General features: G+C 55.7%; 2 protein-coding genes across 3 annotated transcripts in view; one reads left to right on the top strand and one right to left on the bottom strand.

The window, feature by feature from the left end:
• The first annotated feature begins 2,165 nt into the window (after positions 1-2,165).
• LOC102841954 (steroid 21-hydroxylase-like) lies at positions 2,166-4,651 on the top strand. Of its 2 annotated transcripts, XM_006875566.1 has the most exons (10): positions 2,166-2,373; positions 2,457-2,546; positions 2,663-2,817; positions 2,903-3,004; positions 3,099-3,200; positions 3,296-3,382; positions 3,528-3,731; positions 3,934-4,112; positions 4,198-4,301; positions 4,386-4,651. In XM_006875566.1, exons 1-10 carry the CDS (start codon positions 2,166-2,168, stop codon positions 4,649-4,651), a joined length of 1,497 nt encoding a protein of 498 aa, XP_006875628.1. The 2 variants fall into 2 exon arrangements, with proteins under 2 accessions (XP_006875628.1, XP_006875629.1); XM_006875567.1 differs by lacking the exon at positions 2,457-2,546.
• A 200-nt stretch (positions 4,652-4,851) lies between these two features.
• Positions 4,852-9,890, bottom strand: part of TNXB (tenascin XB) — a 60,567-nt gene continuing 55,528 nt past the window's right edge. The window contains 13 exon segments of the mRNA XM_006875565.1: positions 4,852-4,953; positions 5,273-5,436; positions 5,521-5,682; positions 5,782-5,878; positions 5,986-6,137; positions 6,233-6,365; positions 6,465-6,595; positions 6,675-6,818; positions 6,927-7,046; positions 7,249-7,392; positions 7,498-7,620; positions 8,224-8,553; positions 8,862-9,185. Of these exon segments, the coding sequence (XP_006875627.1) occupies positions 4,852-4,953; positions 5,273-5,436; positions 5,521-5,682; positions 5,782-5,878; positions 5,986-6,137; positions 6,233-6,365; positions 6,465-6,595; positions 6,675-6,818; positions 6,927-7,046; positions 7,249-7,392; positions 7,498-7,620; positions 8,224-8,553; positions 8,862-9,185 (2,126 nt within the window).

Below are 9,890 nucleotides of genomic sequence, written 5' to 3'. Positions count from 1 at the left end.
TGGGTTCAGTCAGAGCTGATGATGGCATGATTAGAGGCCTGGGTATCAGGTTACCAACAAATCTTCAAGTACCCCTCAGAGACCTGCCATCCTTATTTGGCATGACATCACCCCAAGAGCCTCCTCTAAATCCTCCAACTACCTCCTCATCTACAAAGTCCCTGATAGGAGAGAATCACTTGTCCAGTGAGACCTCATCCTTATGGCTACAGCTCTCAGAACCAGAGGACCCCTGGACCTAGCTGTGGTCATCGAGTTTTTTGAGGGGCTTTGGAATTGATGGACTTGCTCAGTCATGCCTCAGACTCAAGTTATCCCTGAGGCTGGGTCTGTACCCTGTGAGCTCAGACCCTAAAGGCATGGATGGGATGAGAGTAGAGATAAGGGAAGGGGAAGAAAGTGTTGGGGAGGGGGAGAGACAGGGGAGATAAAGACAAGAGAAAGTAAATTTCTCTGTCCTTAGTTTTTCAGTCCTTCGTCATGTTACTGGGAGTGTCAAACAAACCTCTATCCTTCAAGAGAGGGATGTTGCCTTCTACTGATGAAGAATAGTCAGGAAGACCGGAAGAGCTTAACACAACACTTAACCCAGCGCCCCACCCCTAATAAAGACTTTCTTGGGGTTTATAAAATTTTGGTTATGGAAAAGGCATCATGTTTATTCCTAGAGATAGGTGGAGCTTTCCAGGAAATGGCCAATTTTGGAGGGACCATGTTAATTGGGTGCATGTGCAGCATTTTTTCAAAATGGATTCACCACTGGTAGGAGCAGACAATACTTATTATGGGATGTTGCACATACGTGGTTCTTCAATACTCCAGTTCCAGCTGGCTTTCTCCTCTGCCACTAAGGAAAGGTCATCCTTCAAAGTGGGTAAAGCCAGCTACACTGTACACTGAGTAAAATATATAAATCTTATGATTTATAGTAAACAGACTGTAAAATAGGTAAGTTCTTGGGATTAATGCTTTCATCCTCCAAGAGGACCCCTAGGCTCCTTGTCTCAGGAAGACTTAGAGATGTTGGGGGTTGGGTCACATGAAGGCCTCAACTGGGCCTATCATAACTGTTCAGGAGGCTTCTGGGAGGGGTAGTTATGAGGTTATAGTTCTGAGAAATCATCCACTACTGAGAATCCACTCAATGAACATTTACTGAGCACCTACTGTATATGTCCCGGGCACTGAACCAGGCACTGGAGGTACAGTACAAACCAAATAAGCCTGTCCTTGAGACACAGTTACTTTCCTAGTAACTCTTTCCAACAGGCCCCCTAGGCTCCCTGCTTTAATTATTCTTGACCTTCCAAGGCCAACAATGTCCCCTCCCCTGTTTTTCTGTTCTTAGATTCTTTTAGATAGCCTTGTATCCATAAAACAATTCTGGATTTTGGCTCAAGCCATTTCAAGTTGGTCTCTTTTCTTTGCAACCAAAGAGAGGTGCTCCTTCTGCTTAAGGGTACAACTATTACACTTTTTAGCTGTGTGCTCGTGGGCAAGCACTCATGATAGGATTGGCCCCAGTCTAGTCGTGAGGGTTGAGTTAACATAAATAAAGTACAGTTTCGGGTATGTGGTAAGGGCTCCAAATCAGGACCTTATCGTTCCCCATCTCCTCCTGGACATGATGAGAGTCAAAGGGCGCACTATTAAAGAACGACACGGGCATACACTGGATGCCCCAGGCAAACCAAGACACATGGTCACCCTAGTACTTTTTTAAACACAAACACACAAATCACTCATTTCATTTTGTTCATCAGGTGATGCTGATGAAATGGTAGACTGCCTGCCTCTCTTAAAACAAGACTTCACAGCCACAAGCTTGTCCAAGGCAGATGGTGCAGGGAGAGGGCCCAGGCTTCAGGGTGAATGCACAACCTGTGTGGTTGACGTCAAACCAGAAGTGGATATTCCTGTAGGAGGAACAAGGTCAAGGCTGAGTTTTCTCTTCTTTCTTCTGATGGATGGTGAGGTCTTTGAAGTGAGACTCCCAAGGCCAAGAGGAAATGGTGTTATTTCAGGAATGTGTCACTCTGTGGGCAGGGCAGTAAGATGGGACTTCAGTTGGGGGAGCAAACTGGTTCCCCAAATAACCCAAGAAGCAGGTTGGCTAGCAGAGTGCTGTAAGTGGCTGCACACGGCTTCTGTATGGTTCTCCAGCCATGTTGTTTATCGGCCTGCTGCTGCTGCTACTACTGCCCCTGCTGGCCACCACCCGCCTGCTATGGAGCCTGTGGATGCTCAGGACCCTCCACCTCCCACCTCTTGTCCCAGGCTTCCTGCACCAGCTGCATCCCAACCTCCCCTTCTACCTACTTGGCCTGACTCAGAAATTCGGACCCATTTACAGGCTCCGCCTGGGGCTGCAAGGTAAATAAATGCCTTCTCCTTTCCCTGGGAGCTGGACGGTGGGGTCCTCTTCCTACTGACACCCAGCTCTATCTCTCCCCCAGAGGTGGTGGTGCTGAACTCCAAGAGGACCATTGAGGAGGCCATGGTCAAGAAGTGGGTGGACTTTGCCGGCAGACCTCAAATAACATCCTGTAAGGGGCAGGGGCATTTCTTGAAGGAAGAGATGGGGCTGGAGGAGGCAGAAAAGGGGAGCATCAAGTTCCTGGCTTCCTTGATCAGTACCTGCCCTTTCCCCGCTCACCTGCAGACAAGCTGGTGTCTCATGACAACCAGGACCTGTCAGTAGGAGACTACTCCCCGCTCTGGAAGGCCCAAAAGAAGCTCACTCGCTCTGCCCTGCTGCTGGGCATCCGCAGCTCTATGGAGCCTGTTGTGCAGCAGGTGACCCAGGAGTTCTGTGAGGTGAGTCTGGCCTCTGCAGCCCCGTCATCAGCCTCACCTCTCCCAGCAGCACCCAGTCTGCCTAGCTCATGTCCTTTCTCCACAGCGCATGAGAGCCCAGGCCGGCACCCTCATGACCATTCATAAAGAATTCTCCTTGCTCACCTGCACCATCATCTGCTACCTCACCTTTGGAGACAAGGTCCAGGCTCTGTTGCCTTCCCCTACCTCAAGCCCACCCCTAACCCTTCCTTGACCCCTTCTTGGGTCTGAATAGAAAGGGTTCCCTCCTTTTCGGACAGGAGGACTCCCTGGTGCATGCTTTTCACGACTGCATCGAGGACTTGTTAAGCACCTGGGATCACTGGTCCATCCACATTTTGGACATTCTGCCTTTTCTCAGGGTGAGGCCCAAACACCCTAGATCCTGGCATGGGTATGATGGGTGAGGGAGCAAGCTTCCATCCCAATAACTCCACATTCTTGCTTCCTGTCCCAGTTCTTCCCCAACCCAGGTCTGTGGAGGCTGAAGCGGGTCATAGAGAAGAGGGACCACATGGTGAAGGAACAGCTGAAGATCCACAAGGTAGGAAATGCACTGCGGGCTCCTTCACAGGAACTCTACAGGGATGCTACTTCCCAGGGATAGGCAGACGCTCGCTCAGGAAGCCTCCCAGGCCTGGACCAGCTGCCCCCTTCAGCCCTTCCTGCCCACTTCCTCCTCTTCCCAGGAGACCCTAGTGACAGGCCAGTGCAGGGACATGACAGACTACATGCTGCAAGGGATGAAGAAGCAGATGGTGCAAGAGGGAGACATGGGGCCGCTACTTGAAGGCCACGTGCACATGGCTATGGTTGACCTATTCATTGGTGGCACAGAGACCACAGCAACCACCCTCTCCTGGACAGTGCTGTTCCTGCTTCATCACCCTGAGGTGCGATCAGGCTCCTAGCAGCCCTGAGAGGGCTAGGAGGGACCCAGTTTGCTCTGCTTCCAGCATCACCGCCCCCAGCCAACCCCCAGCTGCGTTCGTCCAGAGGGGACTCCTTCACCTAGCCCGCTTGGGTTGCTGGGGCATGCCTGGCAGGGATGGAAACAGCTCAGACATCCGATGCCAGGCTTGTCCCACTTTACAGATTCAGCAGCGACTGCAGGAGGAACTGGACCGCGAGTTGGGCCCCCTTGCCTCGGACTTCTGCGTGCAGTATAAGGATCGCGTGCGGCTGCCTTTGCTCAATGCCACCATCGCTGAGGTGCTGCGCCTACGGTCCTCTGTGCCCCTGGCCTTGCCTCACCGCACCACGCGGCCCAGCAGGTGGCTTTAGAGAGGTAGGGATCTCTGGGGAAAGCCCCAGCGGGCTCCTGGCCAGCCTCTAACTGACTTTCCCCACCCCCGCCAGCATCCTGGGCTACGATATCCCAGAGGGCATGGTCGTCATCCCCAACCTCCTAGGCGCCCACTTCGATGAGACCGTCTGGGAGCGGCCTCAAGAGTTCCGGCCTGGTAGGTAGTGGCGGCAGATTGAGCCCGCTGTGCGGGTGGGGGTGGGCTGGGCGGCCTTGACTTCCATCTGTCACCTGCTTGCAGAGCGCTTCCTGGAGTCAGGCACAGGACCCAGGGAGCTGGCCTTTGGCTGCGGCGCACGCGTGTGCCTTGGCGAGCCGCTGGCACGCCTGGAACTCTTCGTGGTGCTGACGCAGCTGCTCCGGGCCTTCACGCTGCTGCCGCCCGCCGGCGCCCTGCCCTCGCTGCAGCCCCAGCTTCAATATGGCATCTCCCTCCAGATGCCGCATTTCCAGGTGCGGCTGCAGCCCCGGGGCGCGAGTGCTCCAGACCCGGGAGAGAACCAATGACACCAGCCGCGCCTCAGTTTCTCTTTTTATTGCTCCCATGCAAACCCCTTCCCTCCCCCCTGTAAACATAGTGCTGTGGGATCGCGCGTGGAGAAGGCGTCCCCGGTGGCTGGATGGTGAACGCGGCCCCTGGCTCTTCTCTGAGTGCGACCCCTCAGTGCTCGGCAGTCGTGCTGGGACCGAGAGAGGCGGGCAGCAGTTCAGCCTCCCTAGGCTGGGGGCCGGTAGCTTCTTGGCCTCAGCTTCATTTCCGTGAAGGGCACTGAGAAATCAAAGCCTTTCCAGTGGTACCAGCTTATTCCCTGAGAAGGGGGTGTGGAAAGACAGTCAAAGTCAGGTGTCCCACCTGGGGGGAGTGCGTTCTCATTAATCAATCAGCCCTTGCCCCTCCCTGCTTCTTCAACTGCAGAGGATTGAGGCTTAATCCTGAGCTGGTCCTTGGCATCCAATAAATCATCTCCTTACAATAACTAACGAAGTCGATATTATAATGCCATTTCACAGGCGGGGGCCCTGAGGCCCCCAGTGGCTCATTAACTCTCAGTAACTTGGAAACCCAGTCATTCTGTCAGGTTCAAACCCTGGCAGGCTGAACTCACACTGCCTCCCTGGGCCCCTCACCTGGTGGTCCACTGTGTTTCCGTAGAGCCCATTGAGGTTGGCATAGTGACAGTTCTTGTACCACCATGCCCCGCGGTAGGAGAGAGCACAGGAGATAAGCAAGTTGTTGGGATCTCGATCACGGGCGGAAAAGACACTGCCGCTGTGGTAGCTCATAGAGTCCCCTGAGTGGGGAGAGGAAGGAGCAGTGAGGGCTTTCCGTCTGGGTCCCCCTTCACCACCCCACTCCACGGTCGCCCCTCCCTCACCTGCGGTGCCGTGGTAACCCTCCAAGTGGAGACGGTAGAACTCAGCAGCCGAATCTACTCGGAAGGATTCATACTGGGCAAACACGGCCTCGTCCCCAGCCTTCAGGTCCACACGCATTGAGTAGTCACCAGCTTGGGTCAGACTGTGCAAGGCCTCATTGCCTGGGGGGGTGGGGGGCGGGCAAGCCCTCATCAGGACCTGGGTGCCTATGAGATCCCCCCACTCTCACCTTGGTCCCCCAATTCCTGTGAGGCACTGACCCAGCCAGAACTCCCTAGAGATGTTCCCAAAGCCTTGGGCATAGTCCTCCCAGTCCCTCCAGAAGTCTGTTTGTCCATCCATGCGCCGCTGGAACACCTGGGAGGCAGATGGGGGCACCATCAGCCTCTGACTCCTGGGGCAGCAGCCTTGGACTTCCAATTACCTCAGACAAGAGGCCGAGCAGACTTCCAATGACCACCTACCAGCCAGCCGCCCCCATCTGTCTCCATGTCACAGAATACATCTAGAGGCCGCTCGCGGTTGCCGTTGAGAAAGATGGTGGTGGCCCTTGAGGGGCCGGCCCCATTCAGTATCTCCTCCCCACAGTCACGTGGGAAGGGGACTGGCAGTCCACCTGGGGGAAAAGAGAGAAGGGACAGTTCTCTTTTCAAGCTCCCTGACCTCTGCCTGCACCCCCCTAGCCCCACCACAGTCCCTAGCACCCGGTACCAGTGATGAACGTGGTGGACACAGGTGGCGAGAAACTCTGGCCCCACACGGCCCGGATGTGGGCATTGTAGGGGGTGGAGGGATAGAGGCGGCGGATCTGATGAGAGGTGACATTTCCAGGGAGCAGTATCTCCTGTGGGACAGACCTGGTGAGTCAGAGGAGGCCCCCCCCCACCCCCGGAAGAGGCAGAGACAGCCCCTCCTGGACTAAAGCTGAGGGAGGGGTGATCACCTGGGTCTGTCCACCAGGGGTGTCGAAGCTGAGCAGGTAGCTTGTGGGTAGGACTGGGGGTTCAGTCCAAGTGAGCAGGGCTGTACGAGGGGTCACCTTCTGGGCTGTCAAGTCCTGGGGGGGCTCCAGCCCTGGGAGAGAAAGTGGGGACTGAGACCCATCCGGCCTCCACACCTCTTTCTCCTGGCCTGCACTCCCCAAAGGCTGTACCTGTGGTAAAGGTGATGCTGGCCGGGGAAGTGAAGTTGGGGCCCCGAAGGCCACGCACAGTGGCCGTGTAGTTGGTGTGGAGTTTCAGGTCATGCAGGGGATAGTCCTCAGCGCTGCCTGGGGCTGAGCCCTGTACAGATGGGGCTGGAAGGGGGCAGGTATCAGCTGCTGCCCTCCAGACCCTGTCAAGTACAGCTGTTCTCCCCACCCTGGATGAGCCTCCCACTCCCAGCGACCTCTGTGCCCACTCACCCCCTGGAGCTGTAACCTGGACTTTGTATTTGTCCACTGGGGTCTGAGGGGGTGTCCAGTGCAGCAGGGCAGATCCCTCCGTCAAGTTTAGTGCATGAAGCTGGGTGGGGCCATCAGGAACTGGGAGAAGGGGAGGAGACTCAGAGCTAGCCCCTGCTTCTCCTGACACGACTCCAAACTCTGCTCCGTCTCTTGTCCGCAAGCTAAGGGGCCTTCAGTGCCTCTTGTCCTGTCCCCATTCCCTTTCAATTCCTACCCAGGCCTTCACTGGCTCCCCCTCCCTGCTCCTTCCCACACTCTTGAGGCCCTATATTCCTCTCACCTGTGGTAAGGAAGCCTGTGAGAGGCTCGCTCTCCTCAAAGCCTCGGACAGAAACTACAGTCACTTCGTAGCGAGCACCTGAGATGAGCCCCTGGAGTTTCTGGGTCTGGGTTCGGCCGTCTACCTGCACACTCTGTGGCTCCCCTGAAAGCACATTGTGGGTTGGGAGGCGACCCTAAGGAACCTGAGAGGAGCAGGAGGGAGACACAGGGCAGGGGGCCAGCAGAAACAAAAGCAAAAGAGTGTCACCTCCATCTGCTAGCTGGTAGGAGACTTTGAAGCTGTCCACTCTGGATGAAGGGGGTATCCAGCTGACCGTGGCTGAGGTCTCCTTAATGTCACTGAATTCAAGGTCACGAGGGCTCTCCAGAACTGGGGAGGGGTGGAGAGAAACGATGGTGAGGGTGTGGGTCAGGAAAGGCTGGGATTCCCTCCCTCCGTTTTCTCCCAGATGTGCCCTAGATATGTCTACCCCTATCCTTTAGACCTTAGAAATGGGAGTTGTTATAGCTCCCTCCAAGCCCTCCCACCAACTCCCACCCTCCTCCTGGGCTGAGGCACTGGGTCCCACCGTATTGCTGCTGTTACTTGCTATCAAGTTGATTCTGACTTGTGTCAACGCCATGGGTGCAGAGTAGAACTGCTCCATAGGGTTTTCAAGGCGATAATCTTCCACAAGCAGATCTTTCTAGGTGCCTCTTGTTATTAAATCTGTTCCAATCCATAGCAACCCCGTATAGGGTTTCCGAGGAGTGGCTGTGGGTTTGAACTGCTGATCTTGTGGTTAGCGGTTCAGTGCTTATCCTACAGTACCACATCAGGACTTCTGGGTGGGTTCAAATTTCCAACCTTTTGGCTAGTAGCTGAGTGTTTAACCATATGTATCAACTAAGGACTCCAGATCCCACCACACATACCACAAAGACCCCCTCTTTGGGCAGAGAGTGTATGTCTGTGTCTGGTGTGGGTCCTTGCCTGGGGTGAGGGTGCGGGCAGTGCCCTGGATGCTGTCGGTCTTGTGGGGCCCACGCAGCCCATACAGCGTGAGGTTGTACAGGGTCCCTGGCTGCAGGTCCCGGAGCACAGCTGAGCGTCGTGTCCCTGGCACCGTCAGCTCCTGCTGCAGCAGAGGGTGAGGCTCCAGAGTGCTGGGTGATGGGACCCCAAAGCGAAGCAGGAAGGAGTCAAAGCCCCCTAGAGGGGCCTCCCAGTTGAGCCGCAGGGAACTGGTGGTCACATCAGACACTGACAGCTGGGACAGGCGGGGCCCTGGCTCTCCTGGGAGCTGACTGGCAGGAGCCTGCCCTGCACAGAGGGGTGGGAGATAAGAGTTTAGAGACAGTCACACTGGCTCAGTGGTACTTCCACCCACCTACCCCTGGCCCTTAAGTCCTCATGTGTAAAACGGAGCTGAGTATAGACTTGTACCCACAGGAAGGAGCCAAGTGTTTCACCCAGAGCTGCTCAGATACAGCCCACCCCTCCATCCTCCATGGTATCCACCCTCCTCATGCTCTTTGGCCACAAGCACCACTTCTGGGCACCCCTTCACCCTTTCCAGGCACAGATTACAGGTGGGCGAGGCAAAGCAGCCAGCCATTGCCTGGTGGTACCTGTGGTGCCCTCAGTGGAGACGGGTCCCAGGCGCATCCCTTCCCGAAGGCCATAGAGGAAGAACGTGTAGGAGGTGCTGGGCTCCAGTCCCGACACCAGGACCTTGTGTTGGTTGTTGCTCACGAGCAAGACCTGGGGCTGCCCATCTGCATCTTCATACTGAACCACAAAGGAGTCAAAGGGGCCCTGGGCCACCGTCCATGACAGGTGCAGGGAATCTGAGGACACGTCGGTCACCTCCAACGTCCCCAGGCGGGGCTCTTCAGGAGGCTCGGGGGCCTCTGTGGTAGGGTGCCAGGGGGCTGGTGTGTCCTCTTCTGGTGCTGAATGGGAGAAGCCCAGGGGAGCAGTTGAGTGGGGTGCCAGGGATCCTCCCCTCTCCATCTCTACCCGACAAAAAGGAGGTTCCAGAGTTGGCTCAGTAAGGTGGGACTTTACAAATCCTGGACATGGCCGCCAGGTGGAGAGAAGGGAGGGACCAAGGCTCTTTCAGTACTTTCCTTTTTGAGTCCACTGAACCTCTGCTTTGACACTGCTCTCTGTCAGCTCTAAGGCTTCTCTGAGCCCCAGTGCGCTGGCCTGTCTCCTACTCAGGTGGTTGTGGGGGCCTGTTTACTCCTTTGTCTGGGCCTTAGCTCTATCTGAATCAGCTGCTGCTCTCCACTGTCCTATGAGTTCCACCTCTTGATGTTCGTGCTCATCACCCACACCAGCAGTAGCTTGGCCTCTCTGAGTTCCAGCCACATATAACTGCATTCTCAAACTGCTGGTGGCAGACTGGCTGAGAAGTAGCAGCCAGGTCAGCCTACACGACCTAGCCACCTAGCCAAGGAGCCTGCTCTGTAAACGCAGCCACATTAGCCCTGTCTCCTAGTGCTACAGGATCGCTCACTCCATGGCAATGGGGTCTGTGTGTGTGCCTCCCAGTAATTTTCCACTGAAGAAAATTCTCCAGACTTGACCATGGGAGAGGGATTTACCCCTCTCTGGGCAAGGCCACTCTGCTGGCAGGTTAACAGCTGCCCTGG

The sequence above is a fragment of the Chrysochloris asiatica genome, unplaced genomic scaffold, assembly GCF_000296735.1.
Source record: "Chrysochloris asiatica unplaced genomic scaffold, ChrAsi1.0 scaffold00333, whole genome shotgun sequence".
Classification (NCBI taxonomy): Eukaryota; Metazoa; Chordata; class Mammalia; order Afrosoricida; family Chrysochloridae; genus Chrysochloris; species Chrysochloris asiatica.
Note: the sequence above shows the minus strand (reverse complement) of the source record. Positions and strands in the feature narration are given on the sequence as shown.

Coding starts and splice junctions, on each gene's coding strand:
- LOC102841954 (XM_006875566.1), top strand. CDS start 2,166: ATGTTGTTTATCGGCCTGCTGCTGCTGCTACTACTGCCCCTGCTGGCC. Junction 3,383..3,527: donor AACAGCTGAAGATCCACAAG/GTAGGAAATGCA, acceptor TCCTCTTCCCAG/GAGACCCTAGTGACAGGCCA. Junction 4,113..4,197: donor CGCACCACGCGGCCCAGCAG/GTGGCTTTAGAG, acceptor CACCCCCGCCAG/CATCCTGGGCTACGATATCC.